We start from the raw sequence: 27,856 nt of genomic DNA, 5'->3' as shown, positions 1-27,856 counted from the left end.
CAGGTATAGAAGTCTTGCTGAAGAGGGGCTTAGAAGCTTTTTGAAGCTCGATTTTATTTGGTTGTTTGGGTTTGGTTTTTTTTTACTGATTGGCGTAGGATAACTTACGTGTCAGGTGGTATTGAAGGGAGGTGTATCAAAATCTGACATTAAATGAAGTGAAAGAATTCATGCACTTGCTGATCCTGGGCAAACAAGTTTGAAGTAAAGGCCAAGTCCAGCTAAAACCCAGAATTTTCCTGTCTTAGGGTGTAAAAAATATATATAATGAAAATTTTAAATTAGTTTAACATGATTTTTCTTTGGCTCTTACACCATTGCACGAGGATATTATCTCATCTTCCTCAATTATCCCAGTACAAATTTTGCTTTGTAGTTACAATACTGTTTTTGGCTAACCCCTCTGCATCTCTATTTTATAATAACTTTTATGGCAAATGTGAAATCACTGCAGTGAGGCTTCAAGCGGTTTTGTGAAGACTGTTATAATAATGAACAAAGTAGATCTGGAAAATTTTGCTCTTTGAGGCAATAATTAAGCACAGCTTACAAATATTTAGGTGACAAATATATAAACCTTTCAACTGAAAATATGTATAAACTTCCCTGAGATTATTCAGTAGTAGGAAATGACTCATAATTACTCACCTTACAGAATTATCTTTCTCTGCATTTTCTTGCTTTATAACTTGTGTCCCTGCACAACCCTCAATGCATAAAAACAAAGTCACTTTTCTGGCACCCTTGTCCCACTTGGAGGTTTTATTACAACTTGGGCATTAATCCATTTGGATTTTCTTCTACTAGAGACAGGCTCAAGCCACAATCTCTTCTGTAATTCCCAGGGAGCAGGAGACAACTTTCTGCACTTACCTAAGGTTTTTTCTGATTTCTCATACATGGAAACTTGTTCTTCTCCTTACTAATGATTACTGGGAAATCTTAAAAATTATCAGCTGTCGTGAACATAGCTGACAATAATTTAAATGTAAAAAACCCCACCCCTAAAGCTTTAAAGATTTGGATACAATATTCATTGACCATCTTGTTCTCCCACCTGCCCTCCTTGACAAGTCCTTAAACATTTAAAATCCACTCAGGACACATTTTTGGAGACAAGCTCTTTTTCTCAGTTTCTCATCGCAGCTCCAGCCAACTCCTGTGATGCAGGTATTGATAAAATGGAAAAAATCTGACATGAATTTCCTAAAATTACAGTCAGTTCATGTTTTGGACTTGATTATTTCAGGTAATACATTACTACCATAATCCCTTCCTGGGAAATATAGGAACAAGAATAATTATTGAGGGTGAATAAATGAATGAATGGAGTTAGAGAAGAACAAACACAGAAAAGTTTAAGATTTAGGTACATATTAGGTAAATTAAGTCCTTTCATCTCTTTTTCATTTTCTTATATTGATGAGACAGAAAATAATAATTGTTCCTCAACATGACACATAAACTTACATATCTCTTAAACCAGGAAGCTGTTTATCAAATGACACTGCAGTATTGGTTGAAAGCTGATATATAATAAAATAATAAAATCAACAATCACACACAGAATAAATTGTGTCAAATAATAGGGATAATTTCAAATTCAAGCACTTTAAATTCAGAAAACACAGATTTAAAATTATCCAGCATCAGTTCATGCGTACACAGGGTGCAAACCTGTTGCATTCAGTGGGCAAGATTTCACAATTTATTTTTAGAATCATTTCTTAGTCCGTGATTCTGAGCTTGGGGTATTTTAATGTACACAAAAGGCCTTGTCTTTTCTGTTTTTCATTGCTGAGGTAGCTAACAGTTGCACAAGCACTCAGCTAAGTCCATGAACATGTTTATGTTTAAAACTACAGGCATAAAGTTTTGCAAAAGTCATATTTACCACTCTGTGTCTCCCTCCTAAAAACTGCACTGGCATTTGTGAGGATCAGGGATCAAATGAATTGACATGGAAAGAAGCAGAAAGTTTCCACCTGACTTTTCTGGCAGCTAGACTAGAACTTTCAGGAGGTAAAACATTTGCAGAGGACCAGGTAGTACTTTATTATGATTTATTAAATGTCAGTTTATATGAGTTTTATTGAATATGAGATTAGAGCAGTAGTTATTATATGACAGCACAGTGTTCTGTGATTTACTCATGAACTGCTCTTTTTTTCTTCATCTGCAAATACCCTGCAGAGCTGAGGGAAGAACATGGCATCAGCCAAACCAAAGAAATGGAAATGGAAATAAACATATTTAAATCTTGAGGCACTGGAGAGTTTTATCATGCTCATCTCCTCTCTGGCGTTATTGATCTCTCTTAGTGCAGGAATCAGGCTATGAATATGACCTACAAGTGTGGCAAAGATTTGTAATTTTATTGTACTAGCATGGAATTCAGTCTTCATTGGAACAGAAAGGGCAATTATTTGGGGGATGTCTCTGAGTCAAGGCAATTTGTTCAGAAAGGGAAGAGGAAGAGAGTGGTAGCAGCCAAAGAAGAAAGCTGGAAAAGAAAAAACAGCTGGAAAGTTCTGAAACACTTAGTATTCAGCTGGGATAATATGTGCTCAGACCTTGAGAAGCTGAGGATAATGGCACATGAATACATGAGAGTTGCTACAATTCTCCATTTTCACAGATGCCAGTAGGAATTTCTAGCACAGAACAAGGGGGGGGGGGGGCTACATTAGTAATTATCACATTATTTTTTAATTTCTATTCTATTGAAATTTAAGCATGAAGAACTTGATCCAAAGACTGGAGGCAGCAAGTAGCTACATTTATTTCCAGACCCATCCAATTAAGCCAAAACTGGAGCCCTACCTTAAAGGCTTTTGGTGCCCTGCACCCAGGGTATCGAGAGGCTCCATGCTGGGATGAAGATCACAGCTGAGAACTACAGCCTGACTGAACTTTTTTAGGAAGGGTAATCCTGCCTGCCTAGCAAGAGTTCCTTTGCACAGAATGAGACAAGCCTGTGGAGGCTTTCCCACAAGAACTAAGGGCAGTGCAAAACTCTTACTGCCTTGCTAAGCACAAGGTATGTTACTCTGTCCTTGTTCTCCTTTATACACACCCACTGCACATTCCCCTGTGCCTTTGTGTTGAAGAACATCACACAAACCTCTTTCCTAGAGACAAACTGACAACAGACTTATGCAGATGTTGGTCACTTTGTTGCTGGGATCCACAAATTCATTGTAACTCTAGAACACAGCAGGACACAGGAATTGTACAATTCCAAAGAGAAACCAAAGCAAAGTTTTGTCTTTATTTGTTCTCTGTTAAAACGACAGAACAAGACAGCTGCGGTTATTCAGCCTGGAAAAGAGAAGGCTCTGGGGAGACCTCTCAGTACCTAAACAGGCCTAGAAGAAAGCTGGAGAGGGACATTTAATAAGGCTGTGTGGTGACAGGACAAGGGAGAGTGGCCTCAAACTGATACAGGGCAGGTTTAGATGAGATATTAGGAAGAAATTCTCTACTGTGATGATACCGAGGCACTGGCACAGGTTACCCATAGAACCTGTGGATGCCCCATTCCTGGAAGTGTTCAAGGCCAGGTTGGATGGAGCTCTCAGCAGCCTGGTGTAATGGAAGGTGTCCCTGCCCATGGCAGGGATCTGGAACTGGATGACCTTAAGGTCCCTTCCAAACCAAACCATTCTATGATCCTAAGAATTTGCTGCTGCTATTTCTGTAATGAGCAATACACAGTAACTGCTTCAACTGAGCTTTATTGTTGATAGTTAAACTTTTACCCAAGAAAAAAAAATAAAATTAACATATTTAAAATCTTAGGAAAAAAAGAGTTAGGACTGCAAATTCTTGCACCATCCTTTTACACTTTTGGGTTGGATTTTTTCCTGATGTTGGCCATGGTCACACATAAATAAGTTTTGTGCTCTGTTTCATTAGCCAAGGTTTAACTACAGACCTGTACACACAGAATGCCAGCTTGTGCCTGTGCTGCTCTTCAGCCACAGTTCCTCATGATAAACTGGGATGTAACTGCTGCTTTGTCTGGTTTGGAAAGATTCTGTAGTCTGGTTACATCTCCAGCATTCCTCAGACCACAATTTCAACACAGAAAACATTCAGACCAGAGTGATGGGAGACAATGACAGTCATTTGAAATGAGGTTTGGCAACAGATTTTCTGACAAATGCTCTGGGATAATGCTTGCAGAGAGAATTGTGCTCCCGGAGATGTGACTTGTTAATTCAGTCTGAGGGAAGAAGATTCAGAGCCGTCATTTATTGGAACCTATTACAGGACTTAATCTGAAGATTTTGACATACTTCCAAGACAAATAGGCAACCAGGAGTGAGACATGTTCAATAAGGTGTGTATTGTAGGAAATGAGGGCTGTAATTGCCATGCTGAGAGAGCTTGTTGTCTATGCAGTTTAATGACCTTCCCCTGGCAGTGTCCCTTCCGACACGATGGGATTCAGAGATGAATCATGGAAAGGGTCTTTATCATCACACCGCAGACTGGACCGAGTGCTTACTGCTTATTGCTGGTGGGCGCCGTAGCATTTGAGCCCCTCAGAGTAAAACATTAGGAATTACATGTCCTGTAATGCTTGGGCCTCTTCATTAAACATCATGGGGGCGTTTGTAGTTTCCTTGTTACTCTGCACATCACAAGACTTTCAGCACAAGTTTTCTCTTTGCTTGTAACAGTGAGTTGGACTGAAATTTGTACCAGATAGCTCCACTCAGCAGCACAGATCATGACAGAAACAAGAAGTCCAATCCTGTTAGTCCTTAGCACTAAACCAAATAAAAAAAAAGTCTTTTAATCTTTCCTTGTGGAACAGTTTCCCCAGTCATGTCAGAATATCTGTCACCATTTTCTGACCTCTCTCCAACTTCTAATTCTCCCACCTGATACTGAGGCAGGAAAAGAAATTTGCTATCTTAGCTGCAATCCACATTATTGAGGAAAAAGGTAGAATGACAGATGTGCAAAGACATAGGTCACTTATTGTGCAGGGCTGCAACAACAAAAGAAATACAAAAATATAGGGTGTAGAAATTAAAAAACATTTTTAAACACCTGGAAAATACTGAAGATTACCCTACATGTAACAGTTTCCCCCTGTACTACCTATATTCATAAATGTTCTTGTGGTTATTTCTATGGTGCTACTTTGGGGTTCCAAGGAATGCTGGAGTTTCTATCCCCCAGCACATTTTATTGCTGCAAGAACAGCAGGTCCTGATAACTCATTTTTATTTCTTTAGGTTAGAGTGCTTTTATGCAAGAAGTTGCCTAAGATTTGCTTCTTTTACAGTTCTGACGTTCCAGGTGGTGCTGCTTTCAGGATGTGCTTCTTACAGAGGCACCAAATTGAGCGATTGGATGGCTGGCAGTTACAATCTGGCCCTAAAATCTGAGTAGCCGTTTAGAGCTTGTGAAGTGACAGAAAATTAGGGCTACTAAGACTTCTCTCACCTAACATAGAAGAAATTTTGTTTTCCTTCATGTGGCGGGTGGTCTGCTCTTCCAACCAGCCAGTGCTAACAACAAACACCCCCACTAAGAGAGAGCGATTTCAGCACATCAATCGGAGTTTGCCAGCGTTTCCAGCCCCTCCCTTGGGGCCTTACAGCAATGTTTGAAAGCATGGCTAAGTTTTCTCTGGTTTCTCTTAGTTTTCCTGGGTACACCAGCACTGTGGTGGAGCCTTCAAATTCCTCTTCGCACCAGGACTCCTATACGTGTATATATATACATATATACGCACACACACATATATATATAGACATATATATAGATATACATATATATATACATATATAGAGCATTAATTTATTTTTATCGTTGCCATGTCCCTCCACAGCAGCCCCCCAGGGAGGAAGCGAACAATGAGCCCGAGCTTTGCCGCGCTGAGCGGTTCCGAGGGTACTCTCCATGCTCCAGGTGAGCGCAGCTTTCCGGGCGCAGGGAGCCCCGGGAGGGCCCGATCGGGGCCTGGAACAGCCGGAGCTCAGCGCAGGGCTGGCCGGAGCAGCGAGCAGGGCCTGGGGGGACAGTAGAAGCCGGGCCAACCCCGTTCGCTCTATCCTCGGGCCCATTTTGCCCCCCGGAGCCCCGGCCCCGCCCCGGAAGCGCCGCCCGCCTGCCCGGAACCTCGGGAGCCGGAACGCAGCCTGGCGGCGCGGGGGCCGGGCCGGAGCGCGGCGCCGGGCGGGCCGTGGAGAAGATGGCGGCGGCCGTGGCGGGCCCACGTGGGCGCGGGGCCGCGGGCACGGAGACGGACACGGACAGCGGTAACGGCAGCGGGAACGGGTTGGGGCCCTCTCTTCTCGGCGGCATCGCCGGCCGCCGCTGTGGGCCGTCTCTGACCTTGGAGGCTTCTCCTCTCTGCCCCGTGCGAGCCCGCCGGTGGGTCCGTGGCTCCGGACCCTGGGCCGAGGCCGGCGCCGGTCGGCGTGGGGAAAACGGGAGCTCCGGCCCCGGCCCGGCCCCTGCTGAGGCCGCTTCCAGCGGCGTGGCCCGTGGCTGCCATGCCCGCGGGACTGCTGGGTGATCCTGAGCTGGCCCGTGGCCTGTTCCCCTTCAGCCCGGGGGTACCGCCCACAGCTCCTGAATCCCCTCGGCCCGCCAGAACAGCTTTGGCTGCCCCCGTTCTGGGAGAGAGGGGAACGGCTGTGCAGAGCTGCCCGAGTTCCGTGTGAGCTGCCCGAGTTCCCTGTGTGCCAGCCGGGAACTGCCTCTCTCCGAAGGAAAGCCCGGGGACGTTCTCGTTCCAGGGATTAACCCTGAGCTCACGGTTCTGCATCGCTCTCGCCTCCTTGCGTGCTGTGTACCTAACCAGCTGTGATCACTTCATTCTATCGTGCGTCTGCACTTCTTTTTCTCTTTATTCTGGGAGGAGTCCGGGTTGTGGCCCTTTGGAGCTGTGGCTCCAGCCCTGGTTCTGTTTGGTTTGAGCGCCGGAGCTGAACCCAGAGGGAGGCGTTGTGTGGGAGCTTCTTTCAGAGCTCCTTGCCGAATGTTCGCTGTGTTTTAACTGAGTGTCTACACCTTGGTCACCGAGCGAGTCTGAAAGAGTGAGATAGAGGGATGTGTATGTGTATTTCACAACAACACACACAGAAGCAATTAAAACTTTTTTATATTAAAAGTGTACTAGATATCAGTTTTTCTTATTCAGAATAGGGCCCCAGGTCCTACTTCTGATTGAGTTAATCTGATTTAAATTATTTTGAAGTACCTCTTCTTTATCTCATGCTGTTGACTGATACTCTGATGCATTAAATTATGGCAGGTAGTGGAAACCGTGTTAATTTTTCTGTAATTGTTGAAAGCAAAATGTTGTTGGTATTATCCTCCTACTTTATTGGCAGAAGATGTTATGTGAAGGAAATGATACATGTTTTTGCAAATTTCCTTTTTATAAATCTGATCTGTTTTTTATGGCTAACTGCAGAAGTTGGTCCTAAGCAGTGTGGGGGATTCAGGTTTGGACTTTCTGTAGTTGTTTGCTTTTGTGTGTGTAAAAAAAGTCACAAACAGGGGCTGATTCCTTGTTTAAAAGCTAAAGAGCAGCATGGACAAGGCCCAGGGGGGAAACTTGACGTTGTTTTACGTGTAGGAACCAGGATGTGGCTCCTACATGTCAAATGTCACGTGGTGCTGCAGTTCCTTCTTTGCTGGCAATGGTTTGAATTTATTTTTTATTGGAAACTCAGAATATGGATGCAAATATCTAGAAGGATATAAAAGGATGCCTTTAAATAGTTACTGAATGTGTTGAGAAAATTTGCCACTTCTGAATTTCCAATTTGTAGTAAGGACTGTTGGAAAACACTCCCATAGTTTATTTTGAGTGGAGCATGACATACCACGTGGTGGTGGTAAAAGTCATACTGATAGAGATAATGGCCAAGTATTCAGTCATTATTTCTCTTCCACATTTGTTTTGTAACCACAGGATACATATCCATCAGGATAACCAAATGCTCCCCAGGCCTCTAAACATGCCTGGGCAGTAGAGGTTTTGTTTTAAATTGATCAATGACACTGTTTTGCTGCTATGTTGTTTGTTAGGGTTTTTTCTGGTTGAAACAGGCACATGGAGAAGGCAGAATAATGAATTAGTGCATGTTTATGGTTGCTTAGTAATTAAATAGCTGATTAATGGGGAATATTGTTAATAGCTGCCTGCATGGTTTCATGGAGAACAGATCTTGTGAACCACTCCTGGCTTCATTCTCTTAATGGTTTGGTTGATAAAGGTACTTCATGGGATATAGGAGTGCTTATGAAGTGAAGCACTTGGCTCAGTAGTAGTGTGGTTTAAAATTTAAATTTTCTTTTGTAAGGCGTTTGAGAGTGGTAGATGGATGAAAGTGAGGAATCTGGGACTGGGTGGGATCAGAAACCAGCTTCCTTCTGTTCAGCATTTGGTTTTGCAGTCTTGAAAGTTGTATGTAAGATAATTAATTTAAAATTTAATGTGGCACAAATGTTACTGGAATAGTAGCTAATGGTGGCAGGACTTTGTGTATGCTCTGCTCTTGATTATGTGGTGAAGTGAAATAACCCAGCATATTTCAGCACACCCTAAACCTGCAGCCCATGTCATTCTAGTTAATCTAGTTAATCACTGTTAAAGACTTTTATTTTTGCAGTTTGACCCCCTGAACAGAGTAATGAGGACTAGCTCTTCATGTATTTCTTGTGCTATCAATTTGGCTGTTTTCAGCTGTCTTAATTCCAGACTTTGGTTTTGTAACTTCAGTTCTTTCTTTTATTTTGAAGGGCTCATAGGGGTAAGGAAGTTTGACTTTAGGGGTGTTTTATTTGTGTAACTTGAGCAGTGGCTTACCCAGAAAAGCTCAGTGCCTCTGGTTTCTGTTGAGCTGCCTGTCTTGATGCTGTATTCCACAGAGCAGTCTCCCCTGGGTTCATTATGCTTGGGTAATTGTATTTTTGCTGGCAGTGTTGTCTCTGAGCAGGTTTTGCTGTGACCTAAGAAATGCCCCCCAGGTTCAGTTTAATTCCTGTGGCTGTTGCAGTCCAACACCAGATGTCACTGTTGCAGTTTCTCTGGGAGTGTGTACATACATATGTGCACATATTTGTGTGGACAGGCATTTCTAAGTTACACTTTTAAAACTGGAAAATAGACAAGTTTTCCCACCACAATTACCAGCCCTAAATATAAAAATTTTCAGTAATCTAATAATAAATGTCCAAGGCTGCCCTTTCCCTTTTGCCCAGCCTGTTTCAATCACTTTAAATCATCACTGAGGTGAGCAAGCATTGCACTGCATAGTTTCTAATAAATGCAGTATAACGGTGTGTGCCTGCTTGAGGAATTAATTGTAACAGCACACTTAGAGTAATACTTCGCTCTAAACTTGGATAACATTTACATGTGGAGCAAATGGCACTAGTGAAGGATTCTAGAAACAATTCCTGATACTTTTTTTGCTTATTTTCTTTTTCTTTTTTAATCCCTAGATTCTGAGTTAAGCTCAGAACTTCCAGACGACAGCTACTCTTTGGGAGGTGAAGCCGTGGATGGTGATGATGAGGATGAAGCAGCAGCCCCTGGCAATGTGGCTGAAGAGGCAACAAGCTCCAAAGATGGCCCAAGTTCAGGATGGGCAGATGCCATGGCAAAAGTGCTCAACAAAAAGATTCCACAGAATAAGTCCACCATCTTGGCCAAGAATAAAAGCCTGGAGAAGGAAAGAGAGAAAAAAAAACAAGAGAGGCAAGAAAAGAAGATGAGGGTAAGAAAAAGATGCAGTATTCCATGTGCAGTGACTATGACATGGGCTACATGCAAGATAGTCTCAGAGCACTGTCCCAAATCTCTCTGTTTTGGAGTCTCTCCTTCACAGTGGTCTTGAGCAGATTAATTTTGTTTACTTTTCAGTCATGTTGTGTAAGGTTTTTTCTCTTACTGCTTCTTCTGGGTCAGCAGGCAGGCTGAACACTGGCAGCAGGAGTGTTCCAGTCTGTCAGCTTAAGGTGTTTTCTCTTTTGAGGGGCTGAAAGCAGCTACTTTAAGCTTGATTCTCTAATTGGCATTGTTAATTTGGAGTGAAATTCGCTTTGTTGGCATTACAAATTGAAATAGTTATCTACCATAGAAAGTAAGGGTGAGAAAGAGAAGAAAACTGCTTCCATTTAAATTGTGCTGTGACTTCCAAAATCAAGGCCTCTAGGTTGAGACTCCAGTAATCATTGATGTGGTTGTGCATTGTTGTTTGCTCCCCTCAGTCATTAATAGAAAACTCCTGATTGGAGCCTTCTATTCCCATGTCTGTGCCCTAAATTGCTTCTGGTTCTGAGACTGGTATGAAGAAACCATGTTGGCAAGTAAGTCATTTGTTTGTGCTTTTAGTGGAACTTTTAATTCCAGGCTCTGATTGATTTCCCTTCAGGCTAGAAATACATTAATAGTTCTAATGTCTCATCCTACCAGTTCTGTTTCTGTGGGATAACCAGGTTATTCACCTGACAGTTTGGGACATGCTGCAGTTGGGCCATGGCTTGCCTTTTAAATTCAGAGAGCTTCACTACAGCATCTGCACAGTTATGGTTGTCCTAAATACCTGCTCTCATCCAGTAAATATGTGAGAATACTGCAGAACAGAGATGGGCCACAGGTCCCCAAAGTGACTTGTTTGCTTTAGAAAAACTTGAAAGCAATTTGCCTTTCATTGATTTCTTGCTGATGAAAGGTAGGTTCTTGCTGATGAAAGGTAGGTTCTTTTGATCAAAGGCCAAAACATGGTCATAAACTCAGAAATTCATAGTAGTCTGCCTGTAATTGTAAAGATAAGGACTCTGAAATTCCATTAGAGATTTCTTGCATAAAACAGATTTAATGGAACATCACCAGGCTTAACACACTGTTAAATTGTTCAGAGGGGAAGAAAAACTTACTCCTGAAGCAGAGGTCATGAAATACAGTGGTCTCCTATTGCAGCAGAAACAAAGCTGATGGTTTCGTGTCCGCTGGTAGGAAAAGGGGATCAATTTGGTTTTGAAATGGAGAGCCTCCAAAAAATAGACAAAAGCCAGTACTGTACACATGACTTGTTGTCTGGTGGCCACTTGGTGCTCTTCCTGTGTTAGAGTTCTGCCTGTTGCACTCCTTGCTGAGTGTTGCTTTGGTCACAAAGCCATACTGGGACCAGTTCTGTAGGGGGAAGTCAAATTCTCCTTGTTCAAAATGTGACATGCCAGTCTTGATGGACCCAGGATTTTACTATGTATAAATTTCTCTGTCATCAGCTTCTGAAGTCTGGGATTTGGAGACTGTCTTTGAATAATTTCCTTGCTCAAGGCAATCAGTGTGAAAGCATCTTTTTCCTAGGCTTTTGTTGCTGGAAGTGGATGACTGAGATCTGAGTGTGGCCCCTGTTGTGTCAATGCAAGAGACTTGTCCAGCCCTATATTGGAGTTCCTTTTACTTTCAACCAGACTGAACTTTGCAGATCTTTTTTTCCTCCTGCTACATCCTCTGTCAGGTCATGCTGCATTCTCAAATGTCCATGTTGTTTCACATAACAATATTTATAATGCAGCTTGATAAAAAGCGGGAATGGGAAATGATGTGCCGAGTGAAGCCAGATGTTGTCAAAGACCGAGAGAAGGAAAGAAATCTTCAGAGAATTGCCACAAGGTATAAGTTTTTCTGAATGCTTTCCTTAAATGTATGTATATCTAAAAGAGGAGGAAAAGGCCTGTGCAGGTAATCTGTTTCCAATCAGATTGAACTCTTAAGAAGTGACTAGCAGGAGCCGAGAGATTTATAGACAGGTCTGCATTGTACAGTATCAAGTTCAACAAAAGATTTCAGAAGCTTTATGAAAGAGTAAAAATTTAGATGGGAATCTAATGTTTGCTTAGCAGAAGTGCTTTGTTGGATCCCCTCATTTTGTTAATTTAATGCTTTAAAAATGCAGAACAGTTGTTACTACTGTTCTGGTTTTTTGCTTCTCCACAGAGGATTCACCAGATCCACAGTTGTCAAGTTCAGCTACCTGTTCACATTGTGGTAGTTTGGTGTCACAGAACTAGTTGAACATTTTGATGTGCTGCTGTCTTACTCATTCCTCTGCCCTATCCTCCAGCTTCAACTGCCATTAAGAAACTTGCCTGAGTAATTTAATAACTGATTTTAGGACAAATAACATGCTCCCAAGAATGAAACATGCTCAAGGATGAAACTGATCTCAGTGCCATGTTATCAGGCTTACTTCAGAGTCTGAATAGTAGATTTGTTTGTTACTGGTTCCTAGTTTGTTACTGGTTCCTAGCAATAACTATGAAGGAGGAGTAAAAATTGAAAGTCCTTTATATTCTAGTAAATGTTACTTCTTAACCAAATTGAAGTTCCAGGTAACCATTTTGGGGAGTTAGAAACCATCCAGCATCTGCACTGATCAGCTTTAGTAGGGGGCTCATTTCTGTGGAAGGAACTTGAGTTAAAAGGTTTGCTTTGTTGTCTTTTTCCCTGTCCCAGAGGTGTTGTGCAATTATTCAACGCTGTCAGGACGCACCAGAAGAAAATGGAAGAGGAGATGAAGAAAGCAGGGGGCTCTGAGAGGAAGCGTGCTAAACTGATGTCTTCTGTTTCAAAGAGAGATTTCATTGATGTTCTAAGAAACATGGAGGGGGCTAAAGGAGCCAAGAATCCTGCTGGAAAGGCCACTAAAAGTAAACAGGTAGGCTTCATCTGTGAGAAAAAAATGCTTACAAGGTACCTTCTCAATATAATGACTCTCTGTCAATGTGCTTGCTCTTCATAAACCTCTGACCCAAATGGCTGGGATGTTTTGAGACTTTTGGAAGGGAACAAGTAGCCTATTTTCCCGGTCTTTTGACTATCAAAGTACAAAACACTGGAAGCTCTTCTGATAAGACATGGAGCCTTTTATGCACTTAACTTGGTTTAGCTGTGTTTAAAAAAAGATTATGAAACACTAGATTTTCTCTTGGATTTTACACCAGACATGGAACAAACTGCTAGATTCTGGTGGGTTGTGACATTTGGAATTTGGCCAACAATAGTTAACTCCTTGAAATCATTAAAGACCTGGAGGCTGTTCATCTTACATGGTGTATTAGATTGTACTTGTGTGTCCCCAGAGTCTGGTCATGTCAAACTTGCTTCCTTTGGGTGATTATGGTGCCTGAAACTGAAGGATTTGCCATGCAAAATGAATACCACAACAGAAAGAAACACAGGCCTATTAAACCTTATATGTAGGCTTTTCTTTCCCTGATTCTCTGTGTGCGTTGGGCTGGTGTGGCTTCCTTGCTCTTGAGATGTTTTGGAAAGAAATACATTCCACTTTTCCCAAATGTGTTTGAGACACAGTGTAGTTGGACACATGCAGCTCTTCATCAGTTCTTTCAGCTCACCAAGTAGCTCAGGGTTGAAAACAAGTTGCCCAGACAACTCTTTCTCGTATTTCAGAAGCTGCACGTTTTTGAAGCGTATTTGTGTTCAGGTCTGAACTCTGTGCTTGGTGGTGGGTGGAATACTGCAGTTGGCACAGACACACTGCAGTTAACTAAGTGCTTCTCTGTGCCAGGAACTTTGATACTTTGATCAGTTGGGAGACAACATTTTGTCATATGTTTTTTGTTTGTGTGCACTTGGGGAACATGCTGAAACACTGCCTGGCATGGAGTGCTCATACAATTTTCATGCAAGTGCAATATTAAAGTATTTTTTAAATTCTTTGGATAATGAGAACAATTTAGCTTGGTGCTGACACTTTATTTCTCCTTAAATAATTCCAGCTTGCTTGTTTGGGTGGGGGGACATGTGTATGTGTGTGGTTCCCTTTTTTTGGTTCATTTGTTTGTTTCTCCTCCCTTGGAATGGCAAAATATTGGAAGAATGGCAGTGCCAACTACTATTGTAGTCAGCATTAAATCAATATCTGAGCAAGAACTAGGACCTTTGTGTTGTGCCGCATTGTAGCAGGGCAAGTTTTTAATTACTAGGTCAGAAAACACAGATTGCAAATGTTTCTATGCTAAAGAAAAGTTTTATTTTAGCAGCATCAGTAATGGCATGTTTCCATTCAAGACCTCTGGAGATGCTTTAGATGCTGGCTGGTTAGTCTTGGGTTTGGGTATTAATGTAGGTGCTGCTTTCACATTGCTTGTGCACAAAAGCTGGGGTGGGGATTGGGGTTTTTGTTTGGGTTTTTTAATTGTATGTCTGCCTAGACAGACCACCCCCCTTCCTCTCTCCCCTGTTTCAGTGACTCTTCAGCCTTTGCTTCAGTGACTCTCCATTCAGTTTAATACTGAACCAAACTCTTCAATAACTCCTTTTCAAGCTGTTCCTAATCTGCCTTATTTTCTCTTGAGAACATATCTTACTCATTTAGCAAGCTCCCCTCCTGGTAGTTGTTGAGGGTTGAGGTTGAGGCCAAAATCTGCTCTTCATTCTCTTTCTCAGAATTACACAAATATTTAGCCACTGAACACTTCTGCTGGCCTCCACTGTCATATCTCTGCTGCTTGGTCTTTGAGAGTGTTTCAGAGGGCAGGAAGCCTGGATGAGGTTTTTCAGTAGTAAATTCCTTGCAGCAGGGTTTCAGCAGATTGCTTGTGCCATCTGAAAGCTTTTGTTTGTTTTGTGGGTTTGTTTTTAGCAGTCGAGAGTATAGAGTGTATTCATTTTTAAAAAGGGGGGGGAGATACATTTATTTATCTCAGCAAAAACAATGGAAGAGATGCCAATCCCAAAATCCAGGCACTCTGCCATCAATTAAAAGGCAGTCCAGAACAATAAAAACATTACCCCACCCACATAAAACAAGCAGTCAGCAGGAAAAATAGCAGAAAAAAGTTTTACCAGTGAAAGCAAACTTTTTTTGACTCAAGCCTTGTGCTGTGACAAGAGACTTGACTGTATTTTGAGAATGGGTGAAAGCATTTTCTTGCTCTGCAGGAGTTTTTAAATGTAAAATTTGGTTTGTATTTTTAAAAGTTTGGCAATTTCTTTCAAGTGTCAGCGGTTGTTGAAGAAACCCCTTATAAAGCTCTGTTGATTGACTATTTAGCCAAGTATATTTATGTGTGAAAAAAAGAAATTAAATGCTCTGTAAAGGCCCATCTGCAGCAGTATAATTTCAAAGCAGCATGACCACTTTTTAAATTTTGTTCTCTGTTTCCATCAGCTTTATGCATGCCTGGGAAGGGTAGGTAACCTGTGCCCCACTAGAACATTGTTCACAGTCTTGTTTACTTTTAGCCATTGGCCTAAATGTTACTTGGCATATACCTACCAACTTAACTATGAAGGAAAGACTGTAAGGCTGTGTAAGTTTTCCTGTGCCCTTCTTGTGAAATTGTAGCCCTTCTTGGAGTTCTGTGTGCCCAGCTGGGAGTAATTATTTTTCTGAGCTGGAGCCAAAAGCTTTGCCTTTCATATCATTTGCTGTTTATCAAAGTATTTCTTAATCCTTGCTGAGCCAGCTGACTTGTGTAATATTTTTTCCTGTTTTTTTTTCCAAGTTACTGTGCATGATGCTTGCCTCTGGGTAAGATCATCTAATTTCTCTCCCCTCACCACCTTGTCTGAAGCCTTGCAATGTGGGAGAAAAATGTAGTCATTAAAAAAAATAATAAAAATCCCACTTGTTTGTGTTCGGATGGGCTTTTTTTTAAGTTTTGGGTTGGGCTTTTCTATGAATCGTTCATTGGCAGATATGAGAGCTTTCAATTTGTTCAACAAAATTCTTATACATCAGCTTTTCATTTCAGAATGTGTTGGTCATATCTTCTTGTAAGACACTACAAGAAACTTTAATAAACTGTAGGTTTAAAAAGGGTACGTGTCAAAAGTGCTGTTTTTTCTGGCCTGGAGAAAGTTTTCTGGCCTGAAGTTATTTTATGTCTATAGAAAGAATACAGAAGTAGGTAGTGGCACTAAAGGATTCCTTGTAGGAACCTTTTGTTTTCTTTAGGTCCTTAATACAGGGTGCTCTTAGGAAGTAGCCTTGCTTCAAGGGTCGAGTGAAGTTTCTATTCTCCTAGAGTTGCACAGATATGTTGGCTAATGTAGCAAACTACATGAGGTCTTGAAATCTTAATTGGAGGAAAACAAGGAAATTCAGAGGAAATTTAGAGTTATTCTCCACGCTTGCTGTGTATTAGTTACAATTTCATCTTGACTTTTGTAATTCATGCTGCTCCCTGTTAGGCATTTTACTGTGTAGTACAACATTTTTTAGTGACACATAAACAACTGGCATGAAAGTTACAGATGCTCTTTATGACACGCATAACCTGCGCTCATTGACCTTTCATTTTTTATTAGGACTTTGGTTTTGCTTCAACTTGTAAACTTTCTTAAACCAGAGCATTTCAGTGGTGAAAGTAAGAGCAGGATTTCTACTTCAGTAACCATGATCCAAATTCTGCAAGGTAATCTTTCTGTAAGCTAGGCTCAATACATGACCCCAAGGTACAGTTTCATTCCTGTGTTGGGATGGCATCTGGAAAAAAATGGTGTGTTGGTCTCAAAATAGTGTCTATTCTAAAATAAATTATTGATGGGAAGGAAGATGAGTGGGGAAGAATATAAGTGCTATTTCATAGCAGCGATTGCTCATATGGGACTTAAAGTGCTTTTCCAGAAAAGTTACTCCTACCTCAAGCAAATTTTATAAATGCTCCAAGTATCTGGTAAGTAATTTGTAAGGACAGTGATTAGAGTCAGACTTGCTATAGATTTTTCTTCTGTTCATGAGACTTTATTTTAAGCTGCAGTTTGAAGATTGTTCAAGGGCAGGAGGAATGTTATGCTTCCAACTTCGACCACTGTTCTTGCTGGGATACAAGGATTGGCATGGGAGCTTTCATTTTTTAAGCTAAATGGGGGTATAAATTGTGCTTTCCACATTAAAAGTTGCATCAGTTTAAAAACTGAGAGTGACTGCATTCTTTTCCTTGCAGCTTCTTGAGTACTGGCCATCAGCTTGGTCTGTTTCTTTCCACGGCTTTCACAGTGTAGAAATGGGGAGGGTGAAAAAACAAAACAACAACTGCTTTCATTCATATACCTCTTTGGAGTGACAATAGTCTGAACAGTTGCTTCAGTCTGTGTTATGAAATTGTTTCTGAAGTGTGGATGAAGGCAGAGATGACAAGGAAATTTGGTAAGGTGTATCAACACCTCTTTCAATCTTAACAGGAAACTTCCTTAGGTGATAATGGCATTGCAGAGTAGCACAAGTTTATTACTACAGCTGTTGTATGCTGGTTTTACAGACCTAATTGAAGGAATAACCAGGCATGCATGTATTCCAGCAGATTTGAGGGGGCAGCCAAGTATTAATTTAGTTCAGCTGTAGCCAGAGTAGATGTATTCTCCCAGTTTTAATAAATGTCTTCCCATCACATGCACAAAAACTTTTAATTTGGATTCCTTTGGATCCTGCATTTTTATCTGTTTTTCTTAACTGAATGTACATTCTCTTGAAGGTCACCCTATATATGTTTGGAGCTGATGCTTTTAATGAAGTTTTTTGGTTTTGTACCAGAAAGTTGCTGACAACTAATTGTATGCTGTATTCTTAGGAATATCCTTAGGGATAAATGCAGTGCAGCCTGCCACCAGTTTGCTTTATCCTATATTCCTTATGTTCTTTAAGGTAAAGGGTTGTTGTGCAGTACTAGAGGTTGTTTGATTAGGACATTTTTACTTTAAATTTGTTTAGAAGTTGTATTAACTTACAGAGTTTAGGTCATCAACAGGATTGGGTTTTTAAGACGTGCAAGCTCAGTTCCCTGATTGTTGTCATACCAGGTAATGCAAATCTGTGTTAACATGGGGATGTAGACCTTTTCCAATATTTAAATGTCAATTTAAATTTGTCATCATTTCAATATTTAAATTTGATTGATTCGGTGTCAAGAAGTTGACACGGTAAATTCAACTTCATGTAAGACAATTAAGGGTCATGTGAAGGGCAGTATTTCACTAGCTTTACCTTTTTTCCTGTGGTATTATACTCAGATATCCCTTTCTGTCCTCTTCATCAGATATTTGATCAGAAATCAGGAAGGGAAAAGGCTGTGATTTTGCACTTTGTTGCCATCTACCTCTTTTTTTATCCTCTTGCTGTTCTGTGTCCCTGACAGGTTCTTTCTCCCTGCGCCTGAGGGCCAGGCAAGTATCCTGTGCCTAATGCAGGAGCAGCCCTGACAGCTGTTTGCACAGAAAGGCCAGTCCCCTGTGTGTCATCATGAGTCACTCTCAGTTCAGCTGAATGCTGCCTGCTAAGATGCAGATAGTGTGTGATCAGTGAGGACAGATATCTTAGCGAATTTGAATGCTAAATACTTATTGCATTTGCTGAGGTGATGACCTGAGGTTTGGGGAGGGCCATCTTCCAGATGTTTATAACTTGTCCAGATCCAGGCAAATGTTAATGGAGATAGCAAAAGATATGTTGCCAGCTCCAAAACACATCCCTAACTGATTTTTCAGTTTAAAAAGAATGAATGATGCAAGGTTTTAATGGGTTCCTGTAGAAAACGTCTCTTTCTTCCTTAGAGCTGAAGACAAAATACTTTAATTTTGTCGTTCTGTGAAAAGGAATGAAGTGGTTATATTTGAAACATGGCAAAATCTTTCACCATGAAGCAGTTGAAGTTTGGCAAATTTTGAAGTGAATATAAACAGGGACTTGTGATTGAAATGTCAGGCAATGCTGAGACAGCTGCATCTGTCATATTTGAGAGTATCTTGCCTTGTTATTTGTTTATTAGTGCACAGGATACTATGATGTGTTTTGTTTTCCCAGAAGATGTTGCAAGGCTTTTTTTTTTTTCAGTAAAACTATGTCTAAAACAACCACATTTGAAAAAACTTGTGGCATACATCTTCTTTTGATCTTCCTGTGAGTATACAAAGCACAGAGTCAAACTCTATTAGACTTTTATCTGGTAAATCAAGTTGGAAGCCTTATAAAAGCAGCTCTCCACTCTTGGCTTTGTTCATAGCTCTTATAGGCAGGGCAGTGTACTTAGAGAAAAATACATCTAAACATTTCATAAAGTTTTATAGAAAAATGTTCTCTGGAAGTAGGAAGGTTTGGGTGGAGCTTGTCTATCTGAATAAATTTGTTTTCCCCATCTGAGCATTTGCTATTGGAAATTATCAAGGAAAGTGATTCCTTTACTTTGAAGTTTTATTAAGGTATAAAATGTTGTGATTTCCAGAGTGTGTGTGTTATAAATGACGTCTGTGAGTACCTACTCATCTGTTTATCTTGGTCGGTAGACTTCAGGAGCGGTGGATCAAACTCCTTCTAGCCTGCAATGGTTAGAGGGTTGCTGAGTTCAGTAACTTTTTTTGCAGAAATGTGGGAAGTTCCAGCCAGTTTTTAATGAGTGTTTCTGAAATTTACTGAAAGATTAGAAAATGTAAACCAGGTTTCTAAAACCTGGTTAGTATTACAGATTATACTGAAAGTGCCTCTTGGAAAGGTCTGACCTCTTTTTGGTTTGCTGCTGAACTTTGGACAGTGGTCTGCAGGTGGTCTGTGTAATTTCTTCTCCACCTGCAGCTGTTGGGAAAGCCCATACAGAAACATAGACAGAGATGCAAAGGTCAGAAATGCAGAGAAAGGGTAGCCAGATGTTTAAGATAAGGGATTGGGATCCTGGGCAGTTTACATCTTCCTTCATGAAGCTGCTTTTAGAAAGCAGCCTGGGAGTGTTGAGGGGTATGGTCTGTTCCTTAATGAGCTTGCCACTCATACATGGCAATGTGAGGGGAAATTACAGGAATATAAGATCAGAGAAATTTGGATTTGGAGACCTCTAGGATATGTCACAAAACCAAAGCAAGGGCAATGACTGTAGAGAGGTGAAATCAAACAAGCTGCTTAGCAGACATGAAAACATCATTATTTCACATTTAATAATAAAATTGCATAAAGCTTAGTTCCTTCTAGACTCTGTTTTGGTGGTTTTTTATTCCTCACCCTCCTACCTCAAAGTTTTTTTGAATCCTTAACTACTTCTGGGACTCAAAAGTGGAAATCCTGAGTTAGGAAGAGGCTTTTTCCTTGCCCCACGTCCTTCTCATCAGCTGTTCTGTGAGATGATTTCTCAAGTGCTGAAGGGACAGGCATGGTCATTTCTGTAGCCCTTACTGTTTGAGACAACCTTTTGGGACTCACTCCCTTATGCCTCTTGCAAAATCATAATGAAAGACAGTGGGTGATTTTAGCATCATTTGTTGGAAATAATTTGAATGATATTCATATTATTTAAAAATTTGCAAGCTGCTAATTTATTGTTAGCAAACCAGAAATACTCCAAACAGCTGCAGGTCTGCATGTTTACTTACTGGGCCAGCAGGCAAGCTTTTATAACAACTTGCAGAAAATTTTAGGTACCCAGCTGAGATAGTGCATAAGTGTCTTTCATAAATGGTGACATCTGAGAAGAATCTGTTGTGACTGAAAAATGTTTGTCTAAAGTAAACTGTTGAAAGACATTAAGATGTGACTTCTGAGGGATAGCACAGTGGAGGCCTAATCTTGACTGTATACTTTTTACTAGGTATTCTTGCTATATCTGTGCATTTTCCAGGTACAGCTTGGTGGTTCAGGAACTGTGCAGCTTCCTCCTGGTGTAGCATGCCCTTGCTATACATCATGCTCATTAAAACATGGGAAGGGAGTCCTGATGCCAGTATGGCCAAACAGGTCATGCAGCAGCATGTGGTGGAATTCCTTGTGCAGCACAGGGGTTTCTGAGATGGCTGCTGTCAATGGCTGGAGTACAGCGCAGGCTGAGGAGTTCCCGAGCGTCCTGTGTGCAGAAGGGCCCTGTGTTAAGCTTGAATTCTTAAAATATTTTTGCTTTTCCTGACAGAAATAATAATTTATGAGGTTTCTGGTGAACCAAGCCTGAGGAAATCTGTTCGCTCATAAGCTTTTTCTAAGATTCTTCTTTGCAACTGAGCATTTAATAATAACGCTTCTGAATTTTCTTCGTTGCTTAGGCCCAGGTTTATACTTGTTTATAGAAATTCTGTAATTGAGTTCTGACCCCTCCAAAGCTGGGCCGTGTTTAAGCCTCTGCGTGCCAACCCAAAGCATTCCTTCTCATTCACACATCCCCAGTTGTAGTAAACCCTAGAGGAGGATGTGAGGATGGGGAGATTCCTCGTGCAGGTCGTTACACTCTGGGTGGTCTTGTGGCTGTGCTCAAAAGGAAAATCACTATTTGTTGTGCTTGTAGTAATAATTCCAGTGTGTTACTTACAGAGAAGTTTGAACAGGAACAGCAGGTCTCAAAACACGCTGTAAAAAAATTTCATTCTTAGACTTATTTACTAGAATTGCCAGAGCAGATTCTGGTGTATATGAGAAAGCTTGTGATCTGGGTAAATACCCTGTCCCACTGTTGGTACCCACAGTGTAAGGTCACTTCAAGTAAACCAGGGCAGTTGTTTTAATTTCTCATTCAGAGAGAGAATGCAGATGGGCATTGAATAACTCTCACCCTAAGGAATAAATGATTGTGCAGAATTCTACTGTAGTAGAATAGATTTCTGTTGTGCAGCTCACATGTTCTGCAAGCTGAAAATGCTTCCCAGAGTGAGTTGCTGTGAGAACTGAGCTCAGAAGTTCAAGATAATATCAGTGTAGTTTGTATTCTCAGTTTGCACATTTGTGGGGTTTTGGCTGTTTGGGATCAGGCTTACATAGGAGCCTTTCTTAGAGTCCTGCTGCAATTCAAATCAGATGAAGTTGCTGCAGCACTAATGATCAAACCCAAGTATCGTTTTCCTGTTAAAAATCATTACATTTTGTTTTCTGCTTACATTTCTGCTGTAGATACTTTGGCTGCAGTTTTTTCATTTCTTCCCAGCCTGGAGGAAATTTATTTTCTTAGCCTGTGAGCTCGCATATTGCTGAAAATTAACTTAGGAGAAATGATTATGCTCGTGTTCTTTGCTTTTCATTCCCTCCTGCTCCTCTGCAAACTGGGGGTTTTATTATCATTATTATTGTTATTTTAAATTCAGATTTAACACAGCTCAGTGTATGCCTGTGCTGCCTGATTGGGTTTTTTTGAGCTCAGTTTACATGGACTTGCTTGGGGATGAGAACCAGAATAGAAGCAGTCATTCAGAGCAAGATGCAGGCTGACAGGGAAGGTAATTGTCAGATGTGTGTGAGAATGTGTTCTGGCAGTTACGCTTTTTAACTTCTTCCTCATGACAAAAGCTTCGCTGTGTCTCAAGGTCTTAAATGTTTGTATTGAGCAAAACAGAGGAACCTGGGGAGGCAGTTCAGATTAATTAGACACGTTAGAATTGTTTTCTCAGTGCTTAAAGTTGTTGCTTGAGAGATATTTATGTTAGAAATTCCTTCCCTGACAGGTACAAATAAACATTTATTGTAGGTGATGGTAAAGAGAGATGCCCCTGCAAGCTCTGGCATTTCATCTTATACACAGAGCAAAGGCGTGGGGATCCAGTGTGCTGATTGTAATCCCTAGGTCTGAAAAATGTTCCTTTTTGAAAAGCCTGGAATTCCTGTTTTCTTCTGGACACTGCTCTTGGGAAATCTCTTTGGTGCTGTAGGTGTGTTTGTTGTTTTGCAGATGCAGAAACTGGAGTTGCTCAAGTGACCCAAGCTGGTGGGCAGTGGAGTGAAATGCTGTCTTTTGCCTGATTTCAAGGCATATCTTCTTTTAATGCCATTGCTTACCAGTAAGCGCTGTGGACTTTGGTCTGCTTGACTGTAAGGTTCTGAAAAGCTCAGGCAGGTATCATCCTGCTTGAGACAGAGAGGATTGATCCCACACCTTGCTGTCAGTGCTGTCTGCCACAGCTCCAGTGTTGAGTTTGGCAGGTCTCAGTTGAATATACTGTCTTGTCATTTACCAAGAGCAAATTTTGTAGCTCCACTTTTTTGTGGTGGTAAAGAAATGAACAAACCCATGGAGATTTCTAACTTGATCTTATAGCTGCTGTTGCTACCACAAGGCTTTCATAGACCAGTTCCTTTAAAAGCATCCAGGAGGCAGTTCGAGCCTGGATCCTGCAAGGGTCAGCTGCTTGTTCTAAGTGACAGAACTAAGCTTAGTTGAAGCTTAGTTTGGACCTCTGTTTGGTGGTTTTATTAGGACTTGGCCAAGAATTTCAGTTCCTCTTGTCCTGGTTCCTGGTGCAGATTTTAGGGAGTGTGTCTTCAGAGCAGAATTAGTTCAGGAAGTATGTCCCCACTACAGAGCCCTACTTGTGAGAGGCTTTAGCTAATGCTGTGATAGCCTAGCAAGTAGGCAAGTTTTTTTTGTGGTTTTTTGTTTAATTTATATACTCTTTTCAACTGGACTATGAGTCCATCAGAGCAAGTATCAACACTAGAGTAACCACAGTGCATGCTTTGGTCTGCTTTATTTCAGCTCATGATAACAAGTTCATCACCAGCAGTTAGTAAAACAACAGTGACTCTTGAGGTATTTTACTAATTGCTGCCTCTCAGACCTTTTGAAATAGGTTGGCAGACCCTTCTGGCAAAGAAAACCCAATTCCAATGTATAAAAGAGGTGAGGAAAAAAAGCAACACGAGAATTTTTCACTCCTTGCCTTACTGAAGGATTCACATTATGTGGCATTACACTCTGTTGTTTATATAATCTGCTTTGTTTTCATTTGGGGATGTTCAAAGGGGACTTCAGTGTTGTAGTGAGATGTGCATGAACAGCTGACTGGGAGTTCAAAAGCATTTGTGTAGATTGAAAGTTGGTTTATTTTCCACGTGCCAAGAATCAGTTTTGTTTTATTTAGATGAAACTAGATTATGGCATTGAAAACCCAACTGTATTAACATTCTTACATAAAGCAAGTTGGGAAGTGATGTTACAGTTCAACTAATTGTTGATTATACAAATATTCTCACTGCATATTTTCTTAAGACTTTGGGAATGTTTTGTGATGTAGTAGATTTGGAGAGTTTTTGTTCTGAGGGGAAAATAAGTAGTAAATGAGTTAGGAATGAAGATACTAAATAAGGCATTTTCTTCACTTGGAGGCATGCTTAAAATTGATTAAATATTTGCTTTCAAGCATTTAATCTTCATCTTTGAGGCATAAACATGCTACCTCTGTCTTTCCCCTTTGGGCTTGTTGTAAAACTCTATTCAGGCCTTTGTGGTGCCTTACAGAATGGGTAATGCTATGGAGGATCAGCATCCCTCTTTTGTTCAAGTCCTGCTTTTGTCCTGTTGTTCACTTGACATAGCCAGAAAGAAGGGCTAATGGTTGCTGAATAGCAGCTTGGGATGAATTTGAGGATTGAGCTTTTCAAACCCTGAGCTTGCAACTGTCATTGCTGATAATAATCTACTCCTTCTGTGCTGTTAAAAACCAAAACAAAATAAGAAAAAAAAAATTCCCTGTTCTGCACATCTGGAAAGAAAAGGAATTCTGTTGGGTTAATTATTGAAAACAAAAAATGTAGATTGTTTTATGAGAAATATGGGATGTTTCCTTTTAAGTATTTCAGATTCAACTCTCCTAAATGTCACTGTTCAAATATTGATTTATCAAGGATCTGGGATTAAAAAAGAAAGACCTTGGTGATTTTTGTGATTTTTTTTTAAACTGTTCTCTACTCTGCAAAGGCAAACATGTACAACTGCAATACGGTTAAAAAGGAGGAAAGCAATAGTTACCCTCTCCTTGCATCCCAGAACAGACTACCTGTGTTTGCACTAACATAATAATGCAGATAAATCTTGTGAAAATTTTAAGGTCTGCCTCGGAACCTGCCTTATCTCTAGCTCTTTAATTCCAGGTAATTGATTGCCCCTTCTGAGATGATTTTAGGTTTACTGGGTGTATCACTTAAAGAAAATTGCTGCAAGAGTGGTGCGTGGTTAGGAGGCGCTACCCTTGGGAAAAGGGGAATTGTTGGATGGGAGAAGTCATTAATGAGAGCATCTGTGAAGGCACAAAAGCAAACCCTAAACTGAAACCCAGTGCAAACATCTTGAGGAACAGCTGTAGAGTTTCTCTTTATTTGAGCTGGGCCCTGGGAAATTCCGTTTGGGAAGAAAAGTGTTAAGACTTGCTATCCTATTTTTGTGAGGGCAGTGTTTGATAAAGAGCTGCAGAAGTCTCATGTAGCGTTTCTGCTTTGATTACCTATTAAAAACACATACCTTGTTTGGTAGGCATTTTGCACTCAGATAACTTCTGATGGGGTGATAGGACATGTTTTATTTACAGTAATGGACTCGCATTCTTCATTTCTGTTTTCTCCTGAAATCAAATGCTATATGCTGCTCTATCCCAAATCTTGATTCCCACAGGCTTCAGCTTAAACATGCAGTGGTATCACATTCCTAGATGCATGGCAGAGAAGAGGTGTGGACAGATGTCTACAGTGATCATACATGTACTGCAGGTTCTGCATCCAGGAGGCAAATCTTGTTTGTAGCGCATGCTACAACATGGAGCAGGGGAGTGGGGAAAGCCTCCCTGGGGTGCCAGTGTTAAATTTGTTTTCAAAGACCTGGCAGAATTAAATTTGTGTTTTCAGTGCCCCTAATTCCACTTTGGTAGGACAGTTTTTTGCTTGCCTGCTGGACACAGAGCCATGTTATTCCTCAGCCATGTTTCGCTGCTAAGGCATAAACACTGAAATAAATCCTTCCTCAGTGCATCGAGCAGCTCTGGGTATTTTCCTCCGGGAAGCATGGAAGCGCAGCTTTCAGCTGTTGTGTGGAAGAGTTTCCACAGGATGGGGCTGTTGCACTGCCAAACGGGATCTGTCACCTCCGGGAACCGCGACCAGCGCTGCTTCCAGCGCTAACCTGAAACTCCGCTCCCGGCCCTTCTCTTTATTGTTCACCAGCCCGTGCAGCGGGCCTCGAGTTTATCCACTTCCAAGGGCTAGGAAATTTGGAGTAAGGTGTTGTTGGCTTGCTAAGAGTAGATCAACTTTGTTTCTTTTAGAGGCAGCTTTGTACCATATGACAAGCCCAGGTAGTGAGGTAATAATTCACATAAAGGGGATTTGGTTCACATATCACTGAATATGTTAAATATTAAATTTGGGGGGGTTAAGCCTTTATTAAATCCATATTTGTGTTTTAGAAATGTGCCAAGAAGTGTTCTAATGAAGCAGCACCTGGGGGTTAATAAATGATATCATGAATCCATTCTGATTGCCAAGAAAGATTTTAATAAAGGAAGCCATGCCCAGCGTTGACTGTTTCATCCGTGAGGAATAATTGTTTTGTTTCCATATTTCTTTTATTGGTTGGTTAAAACAAGTTCGCATTTTAGCATCAAGTCATTTTTGGTTGTTCTGCATGTTTCTGTACCATTTGCACAAAGACCTGGCCCCCAGTCTGCTGATTGTAGGAGGTGTTATTTTGATTGCATGGAGACCTTGCATCTTTTACTGCCTTTCGCGTTTATCTCGTTTCTCTGTTCTTTCTTCTCTTTCCCTCAACCATTCAGGGTGAAGTGAAGTCTGAGGAGGGGCCAGAATGGAATATACTGCGTGATGACTTCATGATGGGAGCATCTATGAAGGACTGGGACAAGGAAAGCGATGGAGAGGGCAACAGTGAAGAAGGAGGTGGTCTGAAACAAGATGACAGTGACTGAATGAAAATCATTCAAGATAATGTTTTATCTTCTTAAGTTTGTTTGGATAAAAAGTCAGCATTCTATGAATGTACAACACTTGGAGGATACCTCTTTTAAAAGGAAAAAAAAAGACTTGCACAACCTTGGAGTGTTTTCTCCTCCATGTCAACATTTTATTTAATATAGCTCCATTTGCTATACTGAAATCCTGAAATATTTTCCAAAACAAGTATAATTTTCAACATATTTCCAAAACATTTTGTACAGTCAAAATAGTGGCACTTGCCCAATGAAAGATAGATTTTGCCAAGGTCATTAAAAGTTTACACATTAGTCATGGCAATTGATGTATTAGTGTGCCTGCATTTCCAAATCACCGCTGCACTTTGAAAAGCTGTTGCAATTTGCAATAGAAATGGCTTAGAATAAACACAGAAATGCCCTCACCTTGTAAAGTTATTGGGCTCCTATAGAGTCTTTACTGCTTTGGCCAGAAAAGGTTCTGTAGATAATAAAGGAAAGTAACCATTCATGTGATAGTTCTGGTCTAGGAGCATTAGTTTGATTGGAGACAACTCTGGAAACATAATTGTAAAGACAGAGACTTGACCCTACTGATAAGGTTTAGTATATATATATATATATATATATATATGTGGTTTTTGCATTGCGAGTCTGAGATTGTATAGGCTAAGAGTCTGGTAGGAAAGAGCAGTCATTGCTATTTCACTGGGGAGGGAGAGCTTTTCTGACAATACCACAGAAAATGGTGTTCAGTGTTGCTTCATTTAGAGTTATGGTGTTCTGGCCTTTTTCAATGAGGAGCCAGAGCTCTGAGATTGATCCTGTGGGTTTAGTCAGCTCTAATGCTAATTCCTCAGGTGTGCAAAGGGTCAAACCAAAGCCCTTCCTCTTAGTGTGGGCCTAACAGTAACAAATTTGGAAGTCATCTGTCAGGATAACACAATTGCCTTTCTTTAAGCTACAGCAATTTCTCCTCAGTAGTTGTTGGTTGCAGAGGTGCAGAAGCTAACACACATAAGAATATATTTTATGTAAGCATATGCAGAAGGAATTGTGTGGTGATAAGGGTGTTCTAAATGAGAGGCTGGGGTTGAATTCTGCTGCCTTTGCTGTTCCAGACTGACTGTCTGATGCTGTGTCATTTGTTTAGCTTTGCTATCACGTTTCCCCACTTGCTACATGAAGAAA

General features: G+C 40.9%; 1 protein-coding gene across 1 annotated transcript; it reads left to right on the top strand.

The window, feature by feature from the left end:
- Positions 1-6,214: 6,214 nt before the first annotated feature.
- Positions 6,215-27,086, top strand: RRP15 (ribosomal RNA processing 15 homolog). The gene is made up of 5 exons (XM_058020555.1): positions 6,215-6,281; positions 9,484-9,758; positions 11,565-11,662; positions 12,506-12,707; positions 26,513-27,086. The coding sequence occupies exons 1-5, from the start codon at positions 6,215-6,217 to the stop codon at positions 26,660-26,662; spliced, it is 792 nt and encodes a 263-aa protein (XP_057876538.1). The 3' UTR covers positions 26,663-27,086.
- Positions 27,087-27,856: the final 770 nt, after the last annotated feature.

Source organism: Melospiza georgiana, chromosome 3, assembly GCF_028018845.1.
Source record: "Melospiza georgiana isolate bMelGeo1 chromosome 3, bMelGeo1.pri, whole genome shotgun sequence".
Taxonomy (NCBI): domain Eukaryota; kingdom Metazoa; phylum Chordata; class Aves; order Passeriformes; family Passerellidae; genus Melospiza; species Melospiza georgiana.
Note: the sequence above shows the minus strand (reverse complement) of the source record. Positions and strands in the feature narration are given on the sequence as shown.